Raw genomic sequence first — 26222 nt, forward strand, 5'->3', positions numbered from 1 at the left:
ATGGGAAAACAGGAAAACAAAGTTTAGTAAATCTAAAAATCTTCATTTTCAATTTAGCTTCACACTCCCAAGGTCTACAAAATGCTTTGATTCTGTGCCCCAGGCTCCTTTCTGATTCTTCCTGGGCTCCTGCCTGTGTTCTGATGTCACCAGAGGCCTGACTGTAGTGGGTGGGGGTGGGGGAGAGCTGCAGTCGCTACTCCATGGTGTACCCACTTATTCACACATTCACACTCCCCTGAGACTTCTATTTATTAGCAGGATGCTTTTCAGCTAAAGACTCATGTTTCTAAGTGGTGGGCAGTAAATTAACTTCAAAATATAACAATGACAAAGCACTTTTTAAAAAGATGCTAAAAAGCCATGGAAATGATATAAAAATTTTTTAAAGAGCAACACTGTATAACTAAGTATAACTTTTCTGCTACTGCATGAGTCAAGACTCTCTTTCTGCAGTCTCTCCTATATATTAGGCTGAAATAACTGGTGGCTGGAAAGGGAAAAATGGACTTTGAGATGATGTAGTCACTTGAACGTAAGTACAACTGGGCAAGAAGTAGGGTGGTGATTGTATACGTTCTTTTGCCCTAGTCGTAGCCATCATATTAATTACAGGTGATTAGTTTGGGAAATTTCACAATCATTTCTAAGGAACAAATGCAAATTATTATATTATCATTTATATGCAGAAAAGAAAAAAACAATTTTAGGGAAGAGATGGCTTCATTTCTTGGGACTTTTCTGTAATACATTCACAGTACTGAGCACACTATTCTGCTAAAGAGCATAGCTATAGTTTGTTGTCCGCTCTACCCCATGGAGTAACCCTGAATATCACAGAAGAGTAATGTAGACAACAAAGGGATAAAACATTAGAATTTTCAGACTATGCCTTTAATGTAACATTCAGAATTATATCCCTAGGGGAAAACCACCACTGTGGGAATTTTATTTGTTGGATTCCCATTAATGTTGATCATTTTCTAGGTAAAATTTCAAAAGACTAACCATACGTTTGTTTTGTTTCTTTTTTTAAAAAGTATTTATTTTTTTTACTAGTGAGGTTGGAACCAGGCAAAGAAATTTACAGAAAAAATGTCCATATATAAAGAAAGAAATAGCAAAATATTTTTTGGTCATAATTTAGAAACAAACTAATCTATAAAAAGGGGACAGTTCTCCCCAATTCATCTCTTCCCTAGAAGAGCGTAAGCACAGGCTCTCAGTTCCTGGATATTCTCAGCAGTCCTCGGATACGTCTGACAAGAGCTTGTATGAAACTATAGCGAGATCGGACTTTTGAGTATAATCCTTCAATGTCCAGAAGTTTCTTCTGTAGTGATTCTCCAAAAGCGCTGATGGCGTCAGCCTGAAGCTAGAGGTAACACAGATGACATGTCATTATTAAAATTACAGTCTCAAATGTTTTTTTTATTCTATGTCTTCCAATTTAAAATACCTTTGAATTTTTGTAATGTGGTCCTTTCTCATGTAGCAAAGTAACTAAACATTCACATTTCCATGCTAGAATTTATCGGTACAGAATTGTTTTTCCCTCTTTCCTGTCCGTATAAAAGTGTAAAATCTTAAATAGCAACAACTACGATGCTGCTGTTGATAAATGGGCATATACACAAAAACATTTCCCGAAGGGCAATACAAGAAGCTGTTAGGAGTGGGTGCCACTGGGGAAAAGAAACAAAGGGTAAATTGGAAAGAAGCTTTTACTTTTATTTGATTTTTCAATTAAAAAAAAAAAAACATTTGCATGCATTTATTTTCAAAATATATAAGCAGAGGAAAGGAACCTGGTACACATTTTAGAATTCATGTAATTTAGAATTCATATGTAGTTTTGGATGGATTCTATTGGTATTATACTGAAACACTAAAATTAAGTATAAAATTAGATGACTCTACCTGCCTTCAGTTTTGCAGTAAAATCAAAGCACAGAGTGAGAAGATTATTTATTAATCCTGCATTTCTTCTAACTATAACAGAGCAGTCTAATGAAACAGAAATAGTCATTAATTCAACACATATTTATCAAACATCTTCTGGAAGAACTATTCTTTGGCTAATGCTGCCCATGGCCTCACTAAATACTGGCTTCCCTAAACAAGCCTAGCCAAAACATGAATTACTATTATGAAGTCACTTAAAGGGCAGATGCAGTCAGGGCTGGGATGAGAGCATGCTATGTATGACGTCTGGTTAAGTATGGTCTGGAGGATGCTCCTTCCTGGATAAAGCCCAACCTTCGGCATCAAGAAAGGCAGTGACCAAGAGGATTAGGGAAGAGCGGGGCTCTATCAGACCAGGGCTAGGGACACTCAGATGCCTAGCAGCAGATCTAGTTGTAATTCCATTTATCTAACATCACGTACCCTGCTAACTGCTTTGTTCCCAAGACTCCTATTAGGTTCATGTGAGGTTTTTACGTTAGTTGTTTTTGGAATGCTCTTCTTCCATTCCAGTATTACTGGTCAAGAGGTTCTTAATACGTAATACTGTATCATATCATAGTCTCCTGCAATGGAATTTTTAATGGCTGCTCACAATCTCTCCATTAAATTATTTTCTAAAAAATTAAGTGCTAAGTGACACTTTGTGCCTAAGAAGTCCACAAAGTTAATCTAAAGAAATTGGGAGTTTCCGGATCACGACGCCTACTGATGACTGAACTCTCACTATGTCCCTTCCAGGCACTACTGCCCTAGAAGCCTCACATACGAGACCTCATTTCACTCTGACAAAACTCCTTGAGCCTGAACTATCATTCCCACTTCTTCGGTGAGGAAACGGAGGATCGAGAGTAAGTTGTTTGAAGTCCCAGAGCTGTTAGGCGGCCAGGTCAGAATCAGAATCAGGTCTTTGCACACAATCCTGAAAATCATCATCATACTAACATACTAGGCGTTTCCTTTTTCCTTTCAAAAAAGAAAAAGAGTATGAGAAGAGACCCTCACCTGGTCTATGTCATGTTGGCTCACTCCAGTCAGCCCACTTCTAAAATCCAGGTTGGTTTCTGGAGTGAAGGAATCTGGCAACAAAAGACACAAACAAACCAGCTTTACAAGTATGTATCTATCATACGGTGGAAGAACCTGAAGACCAGGGGACTCTGGAGCTGGCCAGCCCTTAACTGCAAGAAGCTAAAGAGCGGGGTCTAAGATGTTCTTATGCTCCACGCAGTCTCCCATGAATAGAAGTAAACTACAAGAAACAGCTATGTCTAATAACTAAGTAGCTCTAGATTGCCCAATCCACTCTTAGTAACCCGGAAACACAAAAAATAAATAAAAGTGTAACTAGTTTTTCAAGGCACTGCAATCTGTAGGTATGTATGTTCGCTAATTTTCAGAATAAAGTTTACCTTGTAGTCTTCTGCTTTTAAATAAGGTTCTGGAGGCAAACAAGGAATCCTGAGAATCCGTGGGCGTGCAGTGTAGCAAGTAGTACTCCAGATGGCGCCAAAGAATAAACAGGCAGGTCTCTATGATAACTACAGAGAGCTCGGACTAAAGGAAAACAATCTCATCAAACCAGTTTCTGAGGAGGAAAACAAAGGAGAGACCGCACTACTTCGTGATGTACCCACGCCTCGGTCTAATCGCGAGGGGAAAGGTTCCACTGAAGGTGTCCCCCCAGAGAGCAGAGCAAGGTGTGTTGAGAGGAAGGAGGTGGGGACCGGGGGGTGCTGTGTCCCTGTCTCCTGTCCAGACAGTGACTGTATACATTATCAGGATTACTAGCTAAATCTAAAAGAGAAGAAAAAAAATTTCAGTTTGGAAACAGATCAGGCATTTACTGGAAAAAAAATTATGTCCCTTTTCATACAGTTTTGATGCCCAAATAATGTGACAATCAATAAACAGTTCCTACATTTAAAGATTCTCTTAAAGGTCACCATTCAAGTTCCCACTGTGATTTCCATTAAGGATACAAGAACAAAGGGAAAGGAGTTTGGCTCGATTGTTGATCAACTTCACCAAACGCCGTCTTGCTAGAACATATTTCTGGGCAGTGGAGATTTTCTCAACACCAACAGGCATCACAGACTGGCACAACTGAGGACCAGAAACAAACACAGTATTAGCGATGACATAAACTCTAACAGAAACTTCACGAAAATCTACAGGGAGGGTCACTATGATAGGCACTGCGAAAAACATTCAAAGAAGTTTAAACATCCTTGCAGACAAGAGTTATTATCTAGTTAGGAAGCCAGTAACTAAAAAACTGAGAGCCAAAGTAGTCGAATTCACAAATGAAGATTCATCTGCTGCTTTCTGGAAAAGGTCTTATCTCTGAAACAGACGTTTCCAATCTGCTGAGGGGCCAACCAACCCTCAATTTCCTGTCAAACTAAAACAAAACACAACAGTAGGTTTTTCAAGCCGTAGGTTTAACAGTGCCATGGAGAATTTCTGTAACAGCCATCACGTATCTTCTGAAGAAAATGTAAAGCAGATTTCTACAGCAGAAACTAAAATAGGCTCATCAACCCAGAACTCCCTTCATCACACCTCTGCTCGGCATAAGCACAGTGGGCCAACTCAAAATTCAGCTGCTGGCTTTGGCAGAAGGCACCCTGAAGTGGGGCTGGGAGAGCACCACGTCCTTGACGGGAAGGCTGCGTCCCTCTTGCAAGTACTGGTGTCGCCCATAAGCTACACATGAGGGGGAAGGGCTGCCAGAGGTAAACCGCCCAATCTCAGGGATTACCTGAACCCCATCAGTTACTCCTGTCTCGGGACTTGCTAGCTGTGTGGCTTTGGGTAAGTTATCCAAACTTCCAGGGCCTCGATTTCTCATCTGAGAAAACAGGCATAGCAACATCTGCCTCATGTACTGAGACAGAACTTGTAGCTCAGGCCTGGCACATTGTCACCACCCACTACACGTTCCCTGTGATTACTGGAAGAGTGGCAAGAGGGAGCTTTGACTACTCTGAAGAGTGACATGGAGTTTTTCAGGACAGTTGGTGCAAACGAGGAATGGCAACATGGTTCTACATCCGGGCCGCCCCATGGCTTCAGGGAAGCTTCAGCGTGGGCCAAGGGAGCCCTCGTGCCGTTCAGCTGTGCCAAATGGGAAAGGCAGCTACTGAGGAAGCAAGCCTAGCAACTCAGCATCGTTAGCTACAATAAACAGCAGCGAGTGATTCTGGGTCACTGAGAGCCATCCCATTTGTCTGAAAAATTCACCCAACAGATACTGAAGATGCTGAAGGCACAGAGACATCTTAACTTAAGGGATCACTTCTATTGAATTAGCCTCTGCAATTGAAACCCAAGTTTCTCAGCACAGATTTTAGAGTATAAATTACCAAAACCCTTCTTTGAAAGCCAGCTGCCATTCTACTGAAGGGCAGGCGGTGTTCCCGAACAGGTGCGACTTCCCTGTCTTCCATGCAAGAGTTCCCCTGCTTACCAGGCGTGCTGCTCCAGCGGGGGACTCTTCTTAAAGCCACACAGAGCAATCATTTCAAGCCCTTTCATCTCACTGCATACATCAACTTTACTCACAAGTCGGACACCAGTACTGTGACCCTTATTAGGAAAAGCAATGGCTTCTCAAATATCTCCACAGCTCATTATAAAATTCATACCTCTTTGATCTCATCTGGTGGAAGTTGCTCTACATTCTGTAGCTTGTTGACACTCCGTCGATGGCTGTCGTAATAGCTGAAGAAATCATTAGCACTCTGTTTCAACAGGTAGACAATGATGCCCAAACCAGGCAGGCGCCAATATGGAATCACTGGAGCTTGAGTATCTAACAGAGTTGATAATAAAAAACAATGTTCCACTTATAAGACCTGTTTTAAACGAGGGATGCCCAGGATTTGAAGGGCATGTAAACTATTATTAAAACCAACCCAAAACTACTTCTGAATACTTCTGACAGTTCAGAGGAGCAGAGAGGAGCTACTGTGATCAGTTATGTGCATAGAGCTAGAGCCCTAAAGAATAAGGAAATTTGGCTGGTGGACACTGGCAGAACTCCCCCTTTACTGGGGAAGACCTCTTTGAGAAATCTATCATAAACCTTTGCATCCAGCTCCCCCCCACCCCCCCACAGGTGTGCGTGTGCGTGTGTGCACGCACACACACACACACACACGCCATACACACAAGTCTGGAGGTTCCTGAGCCCAGGTGAAGAATTCCTGCCTCACCCTACAGCTCTAGTTATATGGATTCATTTCTGGTCTGCACCTTTCTGGTTGCTGAATTCCCAGCTCAAAGTCATTCTCCCAAGAGAAGGAGAACACTGAGACAGTCAAAAAATATAATTAAATTTAAACTTCAACAACTCTCTTACCACCATTAGTCCATTTGGGTAGGAAAACAAAATGATCTACCTTTTACTCACCTAGCTTCTGATGAAGGTGCAAAGGAACCATGAGAAGTTGGGAAAGTCGTTCGTGAAGGGAAGAACTGGAAGGACTGGTGCAAATAGAGCAATTTCCTCTTACAACTGAGGAATTCCTTGAGAAATACCTTAGTAATTTCAAGTTCAATTTGGAGATAATCTTTGTTTAATGGCTCTAACTGCCAAGAATACTGCAGGAGAGATGTGCATTTGCTTCCTTCCCCACTATCTCCCTTAACTTTGCTTCAAAGTCAAATTTCATAGGTCTTCATGAGGAGAGGAAGAGAGAGAACAGTTCCTTGTCAGTGGATGTTGCCACCAACCAGGACATCCTAGACTCATCTGAGTTGCCAGGTTTCCCCTCCCAGTCTTCAGTGAAGATGGGACAGTCTCTATGATACGGAGCCTTCTCCTAGTGAAATTAGGGACCCTGGTGCCCAGGCAACATTTAGATGATACCTACTCTGGTAGGAACACATCCAGAAAGAGAATGGTCTAGTGCTGAGAGGAGTACTCCAAAGCCTATCAGGAGTTCTCATATGCTGATGTGCTCATATCTAGAAAATATTAAGGTGTGCAGAAGCTACCAGACTTAGATGTCAGACGAGGATGGCTCCTGACAAACCTGACTACAGAACCAGAGTCTGCAGGAGAGTGTGAGGTCGCGGCAGCAGGAGTGCTACCGGAGAGGGCCCTGAACCACAAGCAATAGCACATATACTCAACAGGAACAGTGAAGGCCGGCAAGAATGAAAATAGTTACAGGCCACACTTAACCAGTGCTAAGTGCCAGACACCGTTCTAAAGCACTTCACATTGAGTAACACGTTTAATCCTTACAATAATTCACTGGAAAAGAGCTTGTTGTTACTCCCATTTTACAGCTGAGGAGGCTGAGGCACAAAGAGGCTAAGTAGTTTTTCTGAAGTCATATCAATAGTCGCTTACAGAACTGGGACTCGAATCTAGGCAGTTCATGATCAGTCTGTGTTCTTCACTGCTAGGTTAAACTGTCCCCCTACAACTGCATGTTCCTGAACCTACCACACACCTACCCACTCCTGTGTCTACAACTGGCAAAGATAAGTATGCTGATTAAATCTTTAAAAAGTCTGAGGAAAAATAAAGACCAATATATAAGGCTTCATAAAGTTCATCATCAAGTATTAAAGATCTAAGAATGACCTGGTATGTGAAAGACTGGCTCAAAGTGAGAAGAAACCAAATGAAATTTTAATAATTACTAGTGATACATTAGTAGCATATGATTAATGTTTTTGAAGAATAAATGACAAAACCACAATTTCATTTGAAAATGTTATGAACAGGTTAAATTTGTTTTAAAATGTTAGATTCAAGGTAGAAGAAAGGGGCCCCCTTGGACACTTTATAATGAAGTTACACAAACAGAAACAAATAGTTCTCAGCACCATTTACATGAGACAGTGGTTATATGCTGTTAAGCTAATGTATTTTTCATAATATCATTCTATTAAATATTTTATGTAATTAAGTAATTTTCAGGGAAAATAAGATCTTGAAGAAGATGAAAATGTGACAAAATGATTTTCAGAAACCTCACACAAAAAGCTTCTGGAAATCAGCAGCAGTGCATTCCATTACCAAGCACCACTAAGATCACAATGGGCTTTGTCTTCTGAGTGTCCCACAGGATAATAGCTTTAATCAACCCATAGCCCTCATATTCCAGACCTCGCCTACTATGTCCTTAGGAAGTCACAGACTATGTCAGCCTACTTAGCATCTACATTTTACTTTGCTGTGGTATAGAAAGTTGGAGCTATACTACAAGACTCAATTTAGACACTACATTCAGCTTAACATGATTTCACACATTAACCATCTGTTACATTTGTACATTTTTCACCCAGCTAGCTTACTCACCAATCTTAGAGCCTTTCTTTGGGGTCTCCAATACTATTCAAAACCATACTCTCCCAGCAAAGCTCTTCTAAATGTATCCTCAGAATATCCTGAAGTTCTCTGTCCTCTCAAGCTCTCTAGCCTATGCACGGGACTAACGACAGTACCTCCTTACCGATCCTTCCTAAAGTCATTTACAAATTTTCCCACTAATTAGACATAAAGAAAAAAACTGCGTCTCTCTGGAGCCAACCAGAGCTTGTCTTAATCACAGCAGCTTAATCCTCAAATACAGAAAGAAAGGAGCAGCCTCACCTTGCCGGGGTCCATCTCTATTAATGGTTTCTGACAGGCTAGGGGTGAAGAGACACACAGCATGCTGAAATGTGGGGGAGCTCTGTAACATGAGTGACTGGCAATATTCCATGACATTGGCACAGATCTACAGTGGAAGAATAACAGTAACAAAAATATCAGTTCCCCAAATGCCCAAATGTCACAGAATTCCAGATTTGAAGAACAAAGTTACTGATCAATTTGTAAAATTACAACAAAGTTATAAATCAAATTGCAAAATCACTCCCATCTGTTATTTTAATCACATCCTTCCAAAAACACACAAATGTTCAAGAACAGATACACAATGCCCACTCCTCTTACCTGCTGCATGGCCAGTTCGAGTTCATCTTTTTTGCTCACTCTATCTCCCTCCACATTATCATCTTGAAATTTAAACTGACGCAGTCTGTCAGAGCCCCCAAAGCGGCTTAGTAGTCCTAAACACTGACGCTGAGAAAGAGAAAGATACTTTGTTCATATCTAATTGAGTATGTCTAAAATTAGTGACCTCTCTTTGAGGGATATAAAAAAGAAAAACTCATTGGGGAGTGGAATCACTCTTTAAAGAGTCTCATTTCTTACTTCCAACTGAAACAAATGAAGTTAGCCTTATTAAAATTCACCTTTTTGCAAATGTCATTTGCTTGGCAGTCAACTCACTAAAAGAACACCATATTTGTTTTTATCAATTAATCCCCATTACATTGTAAGCATTAGCCAAAGAATATTCTGTATCACACCAAGTAATTCCTTGGTAGATACCCATTAAATAAACACAAGTTGATAAACAATGAGAAGCAAAATGGAATGGCAAATAGACAACACTTTGTCACAAGCACATCCATGATAATTTTGTCTAATGGCTCAAACTTAAAGGCTGTTTCTCCTAGGGCCACTTCTGGGGACTCCATAAAAGGGGGTGGGAACACACAAAATGAAAATGTCATCTGCTTGAAATGTTGGTACTTTTCAGCTGACATTACAATTTTTCCTAAGGTTCTTGGAAGGAAAGGACGAGCTTTTCACAACTGGCAATATATCTAGTGGTTGAAATTAGAGATGTGGGTTCCACTAGGAGGTACCTGACCTCTTGCTTTGTAACCTACAACAAGTTACTTAACCTCCACAAGCCTCAATGCTCACATTCCTAGGGTGCAAACAGCGATTCCTATTCTACAGGATTGTGGTCAGGGTTATTTGAGACAATGAATGAATCATTTACATTTGTATACAGTGCTCTGCACATAATAAGTGGACAATAAACATGTACTTTAAAAACTGGTATCTCACACACACACCTACGTACACATACAGACATACACAGGTATAATATGTAATAACTTATGTAAACTGATGTTAGTTTACATAGTAAGATTGGATAAGGCAAAACATAGTAAAAAGACAATATAAACTTAGTTTGCCAAAATAGTTATATCTATTTTTTAAAATATTACCTGTGTGCTACCCTTACAGACAAAACAGATGCACTACCACATTTCTAGAAGTCACCTACGAAAGATCCTTCAAAAATATCTTTTTCTCCCTACCAACGAAAAAAATTAGAAGACAAAAAAAGAGAGAGGGAAATAAAGGCAGAGCATTTGGGTTTTACTGGTGAGAGGGCAAGCCCTTCCGGAGTTGGATAAGGCTCCACGTGTTCTGTGTGTGCACCCTCGGATCCAGTGAGACCAGTTAGGTTTATCTAATCTATAGCTCAAAAATTTGTACACAAAAACACTGATAGCAGCAGTTTTCTTTTGGAAACCTGAAAAAACAGTTCACAAAAAGAGGACTGGTTAAGAAAATTACTGTATCAAAAACAATGAAATATAAATTTTAATATATAAATACAATTATTCTGAAGCCAATCAAAAGTGAAGCTGTTCAGATCAAAGCAGGCCAGGAGGCTCCCAGAAAGACTAATAAATATTTAGTTGACAAGCTATCTAATACGTTTGAATATATTAAAAGGAGATTACACAACTGGAAGAGAGCTTGGGAATAATTTAGAAGTAAGTACATAAAAAGCAAGCAAATAGGGGCGCCTGAGCGGCTCAGCAGGTTAAGCGTCTGCCTTCGGCTCAGGTCATAATCCCAGGGTCCTGGGATCAAGCCCCACGTCGGGCTCCCTGGTCGGTGGGGAGCCTGCTTCTGCTGTTCCCCCTGCTTGTGCTTGCTTGCTCTCTCTCTCTCCCTCTGTGTCAAATAAAATAAAATAAAATCTTAAAAAAAAAAATTTTTTTTTTTTTAAAAGCCAAGCAAGTAAAAAAAAAAAACCACCACTCACTTTAGGGAAAACATAACGTTGCACCTAGAAGTAACCTATCACCCATTCTTAATCATAAATGACACGTGATCTAACCAAAATTATGATATAATTATGTTGCGTTTCAGTGGGGAGGGAGGCAGTGTTGTGAGAAATGTCCATATTGTACGGTGGAAGAAAAGGAGAAAAGAGATCTAAGGTCTCATCCTCCTCAATGGAAAATCAACAGGTGATTCCTAAAATTTGAAAATAAGCATATTATTTAGATATACCAAAAAATCAATTAAAAACCATCAAGAGGGTTTGCCCAGGGGCGCCTGGGTGGCTCAAATGGTTAAGCGTCTGCCTTCGGCTCAGGTCATGATCTCCAGGTCCTAGGGTCGAGCCCCACGTTGGGCTCCCTACTTAGCAGGGAGTCTGCTTCTCCCTCTTCCTCTGCCTCTCCCCACTGTTCCTGCTCTCTCTGTCTCAAATGAATAAATAAAAAAATTCTTAAAAAAAAAAAAAAAGAGGGTTTGCCCAAATCCAGGAAGCAGAACAGGGAGAATGGATAAGAGGACTGTTATATTTTGCTGTAAGTCTTTTTTTTTTTTTTTGCTGTAAGTCTTATAGGAGCTACTCTTTAAAGAAATAAGAATCAGTTACCTGGAATCTTCCGATATGTCCCTGTAGCTCCATTAGAGATCCTTCATTTACATCAACATCAAGTTCATTTAATATACCTATAAAATTTGGAATGCTTTTAAATATAGTTTTATAATCAACAAAATAAAAACATTAAAAAACCAGGAAGAGTGGTTCTAGCATTTTATATTCCTTATGTATAAGAACAGACACAGACTTGCCATGAAGGAGCTTTGGGAAATACAACTTCACAAAGATTGTAAGTTCACCACTTGTTCATTTATATGCAACCTAAATCTAGACTGAATTCATAATTTTAAAAGGTACTTTTTAAAGGTTTTGACATAAACCTACTTTTTATTTATAACCATAAAAGTTAAAATTTTTTAAACTCAGCAGTAAATTACTTTCTCATGAAAGAGTTTAGGATATAAAACACTTATAATGAAATACATTTCTTTTTTCATTTAACTCTCCTAGGTACTGTATCATTTGCTTTTTTTTCTTTTCCCTTAAGCAAAGTACAGTTTGCATATACACAAAAAAGTTCCCATGCAACTTCTGTTTAGACTTAGTACAAAATTCTTAAATCAAAGTGATCAACCTCTCAGAGTATCAGGAAAAAAAACCCTTTATTTCTATCAAGTCCTCCAAGCAAACCCACTGGTTTCCTCTTTGTTCCACGGCTGTCGTCATGCTGAGGACCCACCTGCACCTGTCCTAGTCACCCTGACTTTGTGTGCGCAATCCTCTTAATTCAGTCCTCACTTCCAAGCATGCGCTCCAGAGCATGTAACCCAGAACCTTATCCTTTGCTCCTCATAATGACAAGACCTCCTCTTTCTAGATCTCTCAGCCCAGGACCTCACCCAAACCCACAGAAAATACCCCTATCCTTTGGTACCTGCTGGCTTGCTCTGCCTCACCTGTGCCTCATTACTCTACCCCTTCCCACTCTGCCTCTTCCGGGAGTCTGCTCCCAGAATCACCTTCTTTTCCAGCTTACCAAAATCTACCCTGCCACAGAGGATTTTTCCACACTTTTTGAAAATATGTTCAGGTCTCCCTTGTATTCCAAAACAAAACAAAAACAAGCAAAAATCTGGTTAATATCAAATTCTCGAAATATTTTTTCCACATTCACTGCTTGCAATTTTAAGCCCTTCTTTCCCACCCTACCCCTCGAAAGCTGGATCGTGTATCTAATACTATCATGGAATTCAGGCCTTTTCCTCTTTGTCCTCAAACCTCCTGATCTCTGCAACATGTATTGCTACGCCCCACTTCTTTTCTTCCACCTGCTGCCTCTGTTGAAAAAGACTACTTGGGGCGCCTGGCTGGCTCAGTCAGTGAAGCGTGGAACTCTTGATCTCGGGGCTTAGTTCGAGCCCCATACTAGGTATAGAGATTACTTAAAAATAAAATCTTTAAAAAAAAAAAAAAAAGGCTACCAATTCTCAGTTTCTGTAAGACCCTTCTGCTAAGTGTCAATTGAGTCCTCTGTGTACCATTTGTATCGCTCTCAACTCCAAAACACTCTCCAGAATATTTTTGAGTCATAGAAAAAAATTAACCTGCTGGTCGGTATTTGAGGAGGTAGGACATACCCAGTATAAGGCTAGGCAATAAAGGGGACACAGTTATAAATGGGCTTATAACTTAACGGGAGCATTTAAGATAAAAAAATATATACAGTAAAATTATGGAAGAATACAAAACAGTATGTCATCAAGGGCTAAACTGTGCAGAGTAGGGTTGATAGGAATTAAAACTGTTAAGAGTTTGTTTAAAAAAATTGGGGAGGGTATTCGGCATTATCTCCCCCCAAAAAATTTAAGTATATATATTTTCAGACCAAGCACTGTCAGGAATTTATCAAGCCTACCAGCTGAAATCTACAAAAACACTTATGTGTACACACACACACACACACACACACACACACACACACACACACAGAGTTATTAAATGCCACACTGTTGGAAATTTAAAAAAAGACTGGAAACAGTCAACATGTTACAGGGGTCTGGTTAAACAACAAAGATCTGGTTAACTCTCACAACTGGAAAATTATGCAGCCAATTTAAAAGAATGAGGTAGGAGCTCTATATGATGATGAGAAAAGATCTGGAAAAAAGAATTACAGAGCAGTGTGTATAGTATGATTTCATTTGTGTAGGGAGGGGACAATTTTACACCATATGCATAGAAATTTCCAGAAAAGTAAACTGATAACTAATTCCTTTCAGATAACAGGAACTGCTAGTCATGGTACTTTTTACTCTGTTCTTCTATTTTGTTTGAATCTATCATGAGCATGTTAAAAAAACTGCTTTTCCGAATACAATCTTAATACATTGACAGGGTCAAATGATGCCATTAGCAAAATACAAAAATTTTAGGCATTTAAAAAAAATTAATGACAGGAGACTTCATGAATAAAACCACCTTATCAGAGGATTTGATAAAAGGTAAATTCTCTTTATACCTAACTCAGCACTTCTAGGTGAAGATGGCAGAATGAAGTAGCATCATAGAATGTCCCTCCTGTTGGAGCGCCTGGGTGGTTCAGTCGGTTAAGCCTCTGCCTTCGGCTCAGGTCATGATCCCAGGGTCCTGGGATCAAGTACCGCATCGGGCCCCCTGCTCAGTGGGGAGCCTGCTTCTCCCTCTCTCTCTACCCCTCCCCCCTGCTCTCTTGCTCTCTCTCTCTCTCTTAAATAAATAAATAAATAAATAAATAAATAAATAAAGTGTCCCTCCTGTCATCAACCTACAGAATGAATGAAATTCACCAAAAGGGTGTGGGGGTGGGGAAACTTATGCCACAAATACTGAAAAATGGTGATGGCAAAGGACAAAAAAAACAGAGAAAATTCTGGTGAAGCAAGCAGCATGATTCAGCTCATGACCCTTATTCCACTCCTCAGATGCAGTGTGAAGGAAAGAAGATAGACCAAAAACTCTTGCAAATTCTCATGGAGACTCTTCAATTTGCAGAGAAGCCTTTTAGAGTAATTAGGTAAGGCCTAGAGAAATCAAGGGAAAAGCGTTAGGAGAACCACTACAAAGCACCGTGGGACCTTAGTAGAGGCAAGAAGGATGGCCTGACTGGTATCATCTAAAAACACTGGGATGAGCTGGGGAAATGAGCATAACAAGCCTCTAGGACTGAGATACGCCACAACTGGGTGGAGTGGAAGCTGCGCTCTCCTCAGAATAAGCACGGGCTCCCAGTGCTTGCACAGGCACTGCCCTCCACCCTACCAAACACTCTTCTCCCAATACAAAGGGCTCAAGCACTGATATCCCCTACAGAGGAAAACATATCAGGGTTGGGGGGGTGGAATCATGGGCTGGCCTCAGACTTGGTAGCAACATAAAAATGGAGGTAGTAGAGTCTACGAGTTAACTGCACAGGCTCAGAAGCCATACTGGCTGGGAAACCACACCACCGGTATTATATATGTGACTCTGGACAAGGCAACCTCTCTGTGCCTCAGTTTCCTCATTTGTAAAATGTGGAAAATAATAGTTCTACCTCATAAGATTGTTGTGAGGAATAAATAAATATACTAAGTGTTTAAAATAAGTACTTGGCACATTATGCTTAATAAATATGAGCTATTATCATGAGCTACAAGGTCTGAGGGAAATAAAATCATAATCAGCTATGCCATCATTCAAGAACAGAGGCAACCTTTAGACGTTGATAAACATTAGAGAATTCAGGGACTATAATATACTTCCTTTTTTATTATGTTATATTAAACACCATACATTACATCATATAATATACTTTTCTTGGGGGAGGGGACCTCAATACAAATTAAAAATACCAAGAGATAGGGGTGCCTGGGTAGTTGGTTAAGTGTCCAACTCCGAGTCTTGACATCTAGCCCGGCACCGGCACCGGCTCCGTGCTCAGTGCAGAGTCTGCTTGTCCCTTTTCCTCTCCCTTTGCCCTCCCCCTGCTCACAAGCGCTCTTTTCTTGCTCTCTCTCTAATAAATAAATAAAATCTTAAAAAAAAAAAAAAAGAATAATAGCTCTTATGCTCTCATAGTAAAGAAACATTTGTCTGGAATTCAGCAATGTCTTCAATTTCTCTTCAATTAATTCTTTAATCTGTTAAGTTCCTGTAAAATTAGGGGCGCCTGGGTGGCTCAGTCGTTAAGCGTCTGCCTTCGTCTCAGGTCATGATCCCAGGGTCCTGGGATCGAGCCCCGCATCGGGCTCCCTGCTCCGCGGGAGGCCTGCTTCTCCCTCTCCCTCTCCCCCTGCTTGTGTTCCCTCTCTCGCTGTGTCTCTCTCTGTCAAATAAATAAATAAAAAATCTTTAAAAAAAAAAAGTTCATGTAAAATTAAATAATTTTCTAAAACTGCACGTAAAAGGTAATCTTGTTCTCTTAAATCACCTCAGTATGTCTCCGTCTCCATCTCTCCTGTATATGCATATACAGAAAACAACGTTTGAGAAGCTACTCACCAAATGTTAACATGTAGTGACTGACTAAAAAAAGCACTTGGTAATTTCTAGGTAGTGAGGTTTTGAGTATTAATTATTTTCTTGAACTCTTTGAATTTTTTTGTATGATCATATATCATTCTTATACATATAAACTTACTAATTTTAAAAAAGCAGTTAACTCTTAGTACCAATTTCAAATAAGTCCTATGTACTGCAAAGCCATAAAAGCCTCATTCTATTAAGTGTACGTCAGTCTGTAAAGAATTATTCAAAGTCCATCCAACATAATCAACTCACCAGGAAGTGCTGCTTTACTGATAATTCCTGTCAGCAGAGCCAGTTCCTGCAAAGACCCAGCACTCACATCCTGACAGCGCAGGATTGCTTGTATGGTATCAGAATGTGAAATGAGAAACTGCAACACCTGAGCCAAGGAAAAGGAGGGGAAACGGAAAAAAGGGAGGTCAAGATTAGCAAATTTTTTCTATCTCTGTAATTCATCTTTTTAATAACGCTGAAGCACCAAGTTCAATGTAATGAATCATAGTGAATGTATATAAGCAACTGTCTTTTACATTTATAGTTTATTTCTTCAAGAAGCAAATATTTACCTAAAATTCATAAGAAAGCCAAAGATAAAGATGATTTCAACTTTTAGAAATTACTGTATTTAAAGGCCAGAGTAGAAAAGTATAACTTACAACTACTAAATGAAAACTATTACTTAACCCTTATTTAATTTCTTTTTGTCCAAATGGACCTAGAACAGGAGTAGGTATAAAAATGATTCACTGAATTTAAGTTGCTCTATGAAAATCTGACTAGCCTGACATGGGGACAATCACATTAAAGCTCTTGTTAAATTCTCCTTTTGATATAATATGAATGAGATAAAAATCCTGACCTCCAAACTCTGCCCTTCCACCGTGGCATTTTCTACTGTACTTTCAAGGAGGAATCCAATTACTTTCACATATGATGTCTCCTCAACTAGATCATAAATGCCTTGAAGGCTGAAACTACGCCAAACAGGCCAAACATCTGAATCACTCAAGAACTATGCCCCCTTTTATTTTTTATTCAGATTCCTGGCCTTAACCCGTAATTACTGGACATAGAACTCTGTAATCTTTTTTTTAAGTAGGCTCCATGCTGGGCCCCAACGTGGGGCTCGAACTCACGACACTGAGATCAAGATCTGAGCTGAGATCAAGAGTTGGACGCTTAACTGACTGAGCCACCTGGGCGCCCCTCAGTAATCTATATTTTTAAAACAAGCTCCTTGGGGGATTCTGCCACAGCCAGTACAAGAGTGGCATTAGAGAATCTTACATCATCACAAAGTCCCACTTCTAATAAAAAAAAAAAATCTTAATCTCAATAAAGGAGAAGACAAGGAAAGTCTTTGAGTTTTAAAGAACTGATTCAAAGGCCACATATGGAAGTGGCAGGATGTACTAATGCAGCATAAAACAAGGTTCTGTGTTAGAAAGAGCAGCATTCTACCTCAGTGACATAAGCCTGAAGGCTGATGGCAGGGAAAGCACCTAAAATTACTATAAGGTATTAGGACACAGTTCCTGAGGGTGTCATAATAATAGAGCAATACAATCAAAAACTGCAGAGTCATATTGATGAGTCTAATCAGTGAATGGTTAAATTATACACTGTATTATTAATTTAAAGAAACAAAGATTTTTTTTGAAGGTTTCATTGAAAAGGGATGAAAATAAAACTAATTTCTGGTGCCCAATGAAAAAAATTTTTATGTTAGAAAATGCACTTATCTCAATTACTTCATCCTCTAAATATCACAACCCAATGGGCCATTATCATCTATCTTTCATATTTTCTGTAAGGTCTAAAATACTGTACGGGCTCTCAATAAATCCCTGGCTAAATTACATTTTAGAAGCCAGTTTATTCCTATCACAATAACCGCTTCATTTTACAGAAGAACAAACTTAGAGATCTTGCTTTCCATCTCACTATTCTGTTCTTCGCTGTGGGGTTTCATTCAAATAAGAGTCAAGAGCGGGCCAATGAAGTTCACAGCAAAGCACAAGGGGCTGGCCTTCGATGCCCAGGGCTGCCACAGAGAGTGTGACTAAGGTAAAGGCCCGGGCGCTGTCGATGCCTCGGGTTTGTGCAATGATAAAAGGAGGACTCTGCGTGACGCCTTCTACACCAAGGGCTCTTCTCACCTGCCCCGCTGCCTGTAAGTGCTGGGCTGTGCTGGACGTGAGGATGACCTGGCACAAGCGGAGAGCTGGGAGCAGAATCTGCCGATAGCGGTCCACCGGGGCAGGGATGAACACTGGTGGGTCTCTCATGCCGAACATGCTTCATTCATTTCCACCCAACAAGGAGAGAGCGACAGTCCAAGAGTTAAGGGATGCTAACAGTTCCTGACCACCTCCATGTCAAACAATCACAGGTGCCTGATTAAGATGTGAAGCTACTAAGGAGAATTCTGCATCCCATACCAACAGTAAAAACAGTTATTTCAGTTCTGAAAAATCTCGGTAAAGAAAATCTGCATAATTTGAAGACAATGCTTGGAAGTTCCTCAACATATTTATTCTACTCTAAATGCTCCCGTGGGCCACAGAAACTATAAACAAGAAACAGATAAAAACGGAAGTTATTTTCTCCAAATTTCCCTCTCCTGTACGCAAAGCCAGAAATGAGTCTACACTGCCCATTATATTAAAAAATCAAGATTTTAAAAAGTTAAAATGAGGCTGTAAAATCATTTCACTTTTAAGATTAGGTATTAATAAACCATCATATATTGTAAATGTTTGTATTTAAATTTTTAGAAAAAGAAAATGGTTGCCTGTTGAAGAGAAGGGAATGGAAGCAAAATATGGAATAAGAGAAAGGCTTTGCACAGACAAGTGATTAAATGCCAAGAGCTGAGGAATGTAAATAACTCAATTGTCTTTACTTAAGGGGAAAATAATAACGCTCATGTTTAAAATTTTAGGAAGCAATATAAAAAAAACATTTCTTTTCTGGAGGTAAAATAGTTCTACAGTTAATCCTGAAACACTCAAATATTCAATTTGGCAATGGATCTTTTGAAGAAAATTAATAAAACTGACCTAAGTGTTATTTACTGCTAAGAGGGTATGCTAATAATGTTGCAGCCAGGTAGACAAAAATGAGGGGGAAAAAAACCCATATACAAACTGAACTGAGAAATCTGTTAAAAAGCTTGAAACTCAGGGGCGCCTGGGTGGCTCAGCCGTTGGGCGTCTGCCTTCGGCTCAGGTCATGATCTCAGGGTCCTGGGATCGAGCCCCACATCGGGCTCCCTGCTCCGCTGGGGGCCTGCTTCTCCCTCTCCCACTCCCCTTGCTTGTGTTCCCTCTCTCCTGTGTCTCTCTCTGTCAAATAAATAAAATCTTAAAAAAAAAAAAAGCTCAGGGGCGCCTGGGTGGCTCAGTCGTTAAGCGTCTGCCTTCGGCTCAGGTCATGTGGTCCCAGGGTCCTGGGATCGAGCCCCGCATCGGGCTCCCTGCTCAGCGGGAAGCCTGCTTCTCCCTCTGACCTTCCCCCTGCTTGTGTTCCCTCTCTCGCTATGTGTCTCTCTGTCAAATAAACAAATAAAATCTTTAAAAAAAAAAAAAAAAAAAAAAAAAGCTCGAAACTTAAAAAATTGTTTGATTAAAAGATTTCAAATATGCAAGCAGTTGATAAAATGCTACAATGACAAAAATATAAAATACTATTCAAGTCATCAGGAATAGGAAATCCACAACAAATTATAATTTCACTACAATACTTTAAAGGATCACTATAACTAAAAATAAATATTCTTTTTTTTTTTAAGATTTTGTTTATTTAGAGAAAGAGAGAGAGCGTGAGCAGGAGAGGGGTAGGGGGAGAGGGAGAGAGAGAATCTCAAGCAGACTCCGCGCTGAGCTCGGAGCCCGACATGGAGCTAGATCTCACGACCCTGAGATCATGACCCAAGCCAAAATCAAGAATCAGACACTCAATCGACTGGGCCACCCAGGTGCCACTAAAAATATATGTTCTATTGAATAGAACACTAAAGTTGGGAAGAAAAACATTTACTAACAAAATGGCTCTATTTCCCTCTTACATTACTGCTCTAAAATGGAAAGCATTAGGTCCCTCCTACTTTTACTCTTACTAGCAACTTCCACTTATTAGTAAATGGCAGGGACGTAGGACCCAAAAAGAGTCATCAGGATGAAAGAATACTGCTCAAACAGAATGATAAACCAATGGCAAAATTATGTTTGGAATATCTTTTTCCCTCACTGACCGTTTACAGTGAAGAATTAGTAAGGAAGCAACACCAATGTATATGGACACTTACCCCTGTGGGTCCATCTCTGGGCGCATGTCATAGACCTGGCATTGTGCCAGTCTCACTATCACCCCAGACCTCAGCAGCTCTAACGCACCCTGCTGTATCTTAGCCACTCTTGTAAGAAATGCCTACGAAGTTACGAAGGGAAAAGCATCAGTACAGAAATCATATTCAAGGGCCTGAGATACAAATGAGACTCTCTCACAGCACATCTGTGATCTTTAATCACACCGAAGAGAAATTCTGAGCTAGCTGGGCAGGGGCACACACTACGGTTCTCAGAGGATTCTATGACTGAATGGCACCGTATCTCTCAAATGTCGCATCCAGTGCCTTGGCATGAAGGACGTGTTCAACTCAACTGTAGTTTCTCTGATCATCATGTGGGCATATGAGGGCAGGGAAGATTGTTTTGCACACAACTGTAGCTCTAGTACCTAGTGCCACACCTGGCATGTAGTAGGTATTTAATAAATACTTACTGAATAAACAAAGGAGGGAAAGAACTTAGTAAGGAATCTAAGACTTCAGTGCTCCTGTTATTGTGACACTGTAGTATTTTCAACCAGGAGGAAACAGAAAACAAATTTGGAGGAAAGGAAATAATGGATTATATACTGTACTGAAAATCCTGTGTTAAACTAGAACCAGCACATCTACACTAGAATGTTCACCAGGCAACTAACAGAGTCTGAATTTTATTGTGAAGAGACAATTTTGCTCATTGCTCTCCTCAGAGGACTGAGTGTCCTATCATTCGCCATCAGCAGCAGCCTGAGTGAGTAGCAGTTCCATTACCCACCAACCCTCTCAGGATCACTTCAACTCAACTCTGGCATGCTTAGAAGATGCATTTCTAACATATGTTCCAAATTTCAAACTCCTTAAAAGATGGAAATATTCAAAATTGCGGCCACATTAATGTTCTTTAATATAGCTATAGCTCTAAGAGGAAGTGAGCTGTTGATCTAACTTCAAATGAATATAAAGCCTTACCATTTTGGATTCGTAAGTATAAAGGGCTTTTAAAAGGGGAGGTTGTGGAGTTAGTAAGCTCTGCAAAGTATGGTCATCTTCTACCAAGCTGTCCACAAGCACCTTCAAATAGCCACTGTTAGAAAGATACAAAAGCCACTGCTGCTGCTTATCTACGGAGACAATCCGATCAAGTAGAGCCAGGGCCAGCATCTGAGGGAAGAACAAATCACAGTCCGAAACACGGAGACGGCCACCAAAATCATCGACAGAAACTGCCTTTATGTGAAAATACTCAGAACTCTTCTTACAAGGGGGATGGTAGCTTAAAATAACATTTTCTTATTTTGGTTTTGTTTTGTTTTGTTTTTGAGAAACTGAAAGCTATGTACACAGAATCTCGATTTATCAATAAAAGGAGGACAGGGACTTTTTAAAATAGCTTTTTTTCCTAATTGTGAAGTTTTACGTGCTCATTACAGGAAACCTAGAAAACGTAGAAAAGCATATAGAAAATATGTGGTCTGATAAACACTCCATTAATCCATTTTGGTCTCTCTCCTCCCAGTCTTTTTTCAATGCATAAAAACACTTAAACTTTTTTCAATGTAACTGAGAACTTACTACACAGTTTATATTTCATCCTATTTCTTAAAATCTCGTTTCCCACGGTCTTCAAATACAACTGACCCTTGAACAACACGGGCTTTAGGAGCACAGTGGAAAAACCACGTGTAACTTTAGACTCCCCACAACTTTAATTACTAACAGCCTACTGTTGACCGGAAGCCTTGCTGGTAACATACACAGTAGATTAACATATATTTTCTATGTCCCATGTACTATATACTGTACTCTCCCAATAAAGTAAGCTAGACAAAAGAAAATATTATTAAGAATATCATAAGAGAAAATACATTTACAGTGCTGTACTCTACTAGTCAAACAAATCCACGCAGTTCAAACCCATGTTGTTCCAGGATCACTTGTGTATGATTCAAACGCTATGAAATTCTCCACCAGCAAGAAGTTACCTTCTCACTGCGCTACCACCAGTCTGACACAGTATTTTAAAGAAATAGAAATGCAAATGCCCCTCCACAAAGCAGAGAAAGACATATTCAGTATAAAAGCTGTGCACCCAGCATTCTCTTAACCAAGATCTTCCTTAAGCAGCATTTCTACCAGTGTAGGACCAACCTCACAGTCAGCACAAAGATTATTCTGAGGGAAGATTCTGAACAAACTGAGATTCTGAACAGAATTAAACAAAACATATGAATAAACGATAGAAATGCCAAATCACAGCAAGTAAGAAAATTCACTAAAATACATTACAGAAAACAATTCTCAATATGCAACATGCATTTGAAAGTTGATGCAGTTTATACCTTAATAAGCCAAAATATTTATGCAATTATTCTACTAAACAGGAGTTACCGTACCCTTCCAATCTCATGGCCGTCACAGGCATCTCGACAGACCACTTCCATGAGGGCTGCACCGTAGCTCTCAATGATGGCTATGTTTTCTCGCTGTAATTTACTAAATACATCTTCAGGGGCTGTCAGCCTTTCCCACATGGTTTTCTTGGCTAAAAGGGTTATAAAAGAAAATATTTCAAACACTCCAATAAAAAACAATTTGGTAACTGAGTAATTACACCTCATACACACAAGAAAAAAATCCCTCCATTACTGCATGTACCCAAAGGCCCACCGACCAGTGGGTCCAGGTAGGTGAACTTCAGGGACCCAGTGCACACGTTCCATGTATGTACACTAAGATTAGCAATGGTATTAGGAAAAGGATAAACTAACTATTCTTAAAGAAATCAAGATGAATTATGAGACTACAAGAGAACCAGTATCCTGTGTTTATTCTGCTAACCAATCTGTTTTCATCCTTCACTGAGATCTATGAGAAATGTGGCTAAAAAAATCAGGTACAATGTAGACAAGTACCTGCTTCCCAAAAAATCAGATAATTTTATTCTTTTATGTTTTTTAATTGACATACTTATTAAAAGAAAAAGTATACCCTGTATGATGGCAATTTAGATAATTAAAGATATGATCATACATTTTAACATGAGATTCATGTAAACCTTCTAGAAAAGTTTCAAAAATATATTACATAAAGCCATGACCTGTATTTGAAGCCAATCCTATGACTTTTTTACTACCTAGCAGCTATCTTTTAAAATTAGGGAAAAGTTCTTGGGGCGCCTGGGCGGCTCAGTCGTTAAGCGTCTGCCTTCGGCTCAGGTCATGATCCCAGGGTCCTGGGTATGTTGCATTAAAGCTTTATAAAAACAGGTCAGATTTTGCCCTCAGCAAAATCCTGCTCGGCAGGAAGCCTGCTTCTCCCTCTCCCACTCCCCCCCCCCCCCGCTTGTGTTCCCTCTCTCGCTGTATCTCTCTCTGTCAAATAGATAAAATCTTTAAAAAAAATAAAATAAAATAAAATTAGGGAAAAGTTCTCAAGATGAATTGATCAGAATGGAGAGTAAAAATGAAGCAGGCTTCATCATGAAAAATAAAAGTTAATCCGCATTGTGGCCTACACTCCATTATAAAGTTTGCAGCAGGCAAACTTCCAGTATTAATAGTTATTTTCTCTCTAAGTATTTTTACCACTACTATGAATTTTATTTGTCATACTTATTTTTAATCTCAAATAGTGTCAAAGGAGGGTACGGTTTTTACATCTCTCATTATGTCACTTCCTTAGGTCACATGGTCCCATCTACTTCTCAGCCTCATCTTCCACTCTTCACCTCTCCCACCAGCTGTCACCACACGAGCCTTTCTGTCCCTGAAATTTACCACTTTGGTCTCAGGATCTTTGCACTTTGATCTCCCATGGTTTTCCTTGAGTCTTAGCATGGCTGCCTCCTCTTCATCACTGCAGCCTCTAATACCACTTCTCAACCACCTCCAGCACTCCCTACACGTACACACATACACAACACGGTACTGTCGTATTTTTGCATGGTACTGATTTACCAGGACCTCAGGTGGTGTGACAGTGGGATTCTGTTTTGTCCACCACTAGTCTCCCATTATTTAGCCCAGTCGTTAGCACAGTAGCACCAATATTACTGACAGATTAACAGCTCAGAGAAAGTTCAGAACCTTGTCCCAGGGATGCCACCAGATGTCCTCAGGATGGGTAATTCAAAAACCCAGTCTGAGGAGCTATGGCATTTTTCCTATTTTACACATAGGATTGCCACAAAATTCTGTTTGAATAAAGGTTTTGAGTAAAAGTCTGAAAGCCACCACATTATAGTTTGTTTTAGCCACAAATTGCCTATTTCAAACATGGCTGAAATGAGGGTAGAGGGCTGCTGGAACATTACTCCACAGACTCTTCCACAAAACCCCTAAGATACCCGAGATACCCCTAGGGCTTCACAGTGAAAACTGAAAGCAGTGATTTGCAGAAAACCAGGATAGGTATCATAGAAATAACCTGATTTTCATTTTCAAACTGTGAATAAGATCTCCAAGTTCCACATACTATTTACTAACAGCACCACCTAGGAATAAGAAAATTCTAAGTCTGCAATTTAATTAGAACTTTCTTTTAAATCTTCCATCTTTGGAGGGTAAATTGGCTCATTAGAAACCACCAAGTTAGTCTCTTATACAGCAAACCGTCCCTTCTTCCAACATACCTTATAAATCACTGCCATGCGAGCTTTTCTAAATACCAACTTCATATCACATCTCTCAATAATTAAAAATGGCTACCGACTGCTTAATCCAACCACCTCTAACACTGCAATTTCATTTTCAAGGTCATCAATAATATGGTCCTACCCTCTCTACTTGACTTTGCCATCAACCTTCTCCCTTGCTTATACCCAGGACATCCCCCTTAGTCTTTACTCCCTCCTAGTTTGGGCGTTGCCTGAAAAGCTCTCCTCCGTTTATTCCTGTGTAAAAACATCTTTACGTGCAAAGTCCAGTGAAAGTCTTGATCTTTTTTCTCTTACCTCTTATAATTTATACTTGGGGTTTGAAAACTAAAGGCTGAGGGCAAAATCTGACCTGTTTTTATAAAGCTTTAATGCAACATACCCACGGCCATTCATTTGCAGTCTCCGGCTGCTTTCACACTATAATGGCAGGGTTGAGTACTTGCAACAGAGAGCATATGGCTTGCAAAGCCTAAAATACTACCTGGCCCTTTACAGAAAAAGTTTGCTGGCATCTGGTCTATATCATCCAATTTAACACTTTCTGTTTTATAAATACATATATTGTCATTTCTACTAAAATGTAATCCTTATGAAAATAAGAACCCAATTAATATTTTCTGCTTCTTAGAATAAGTGAAAATAACCAACCACCAAATGATTACTGATTTTTATTTGTATTGTGAAAAACTAGAAATAATCTAAATGTCCAAAAATGGGTAGGCTAAATAAATTATGGTATTCCATAAGTGACAAAATGTACAGAACTATTAAAAATATTACTTAATGAAGGAAAAAAGTTCATAAAATACTGAGTGGAGAGAAAAGGGAGATTATAAATCAATATAAAATGATGGCTGAAACTGTGGAAAGAGCCGAGATGCCCTTCCTTCAACAGATGAATGGATAAAGAAGATGTGGTCCATATATACAATGGAATATTACTCAGCCACCAGAAAGGATGAATACCCAACTTTTACATCAACATAGATGGGACTGGAGGAGATTATGCTAAGTGAAATAAGTTAAGCAGAGAAAGTCAATTATCATATGGTTTCACTTATTTGTGGAACGTAAGGAATAGCATGGAGGACATTAGGAGAAGGAAGGGAAAGATGGGGGGGGAATTGGAGGGGGAGACGAACCATGAGAGACTATGGACTCTGAGAAACAAACAGGGTTTTAGAGGGGAGGGGGGAGGGGGGATTGGTTAGCCCGGTGATGGGTA

At 39.7% G+C, this 26222-nt stretch overlaps 1 protein-coding gene across 3 annotated transcripts in view; it reads right to left on the reverse strand.

The window, feature by feature from the left end:
- Positions 1-1029: 1029 nt before the first annotated feature.
- The window catches only part of NUP205 (nucleoporin 205), a 79791-nt gene continuing 54598 nt past the window's right edge, over positions 1030-26222 (reverse strand). The window contains exons 31-43 of one of the 3 annotated variants that reach the window (XM_032401509.1): positions 22734-22882; positions 21310-21501; positions 20320-20441; positions 18170-18308; positions 16263-16389; positions 11517-11593; positions 8927-9055; positions 8582-8708; positions 5616-5782; positions 3948-4071; positions 3378-3506; positions 2971-3044; positions 1030-1375 (exon numbers count right to left, since the gene is read on the reverse strand). In XM_032401509.1, coding sequence (XP_032257400.1) covers positions 1223-1375; positions 2971-3044; positions 3378-3506; positions 3948-4071; positions 5616-5782; positions 8582-8708; positions 8927-9055; positions 11517-11593; positions 16263-16389; positions 18170-18308; positions 20320-20441; positions 21310-21501; positions 22734-22882 — 1709 coding nt within the window. In that variant the 3' untranslated portion in view covers positions 1030-1222. The other 2 variants (XM_032401510.1, XR_004298995.1) reach the window with 2 other exon arrangements.

The sequence above is a fragment of the Phoca vitulina genome, unplaced genomic scaffold (genome assembly GCF_004348235.1).
Source record: "Phoca vitulina isolate PV1807 unplaced genomic scaffold, GSC_HSeal_1.0 scaffold4, whole genome shotgun sequence".
Taxonomy (NCBI): Eukaryota; Metazoa; Chordata; class Mammalia; order Carnivora; family Phocidae; genus Phoca; species Phoca vitulina.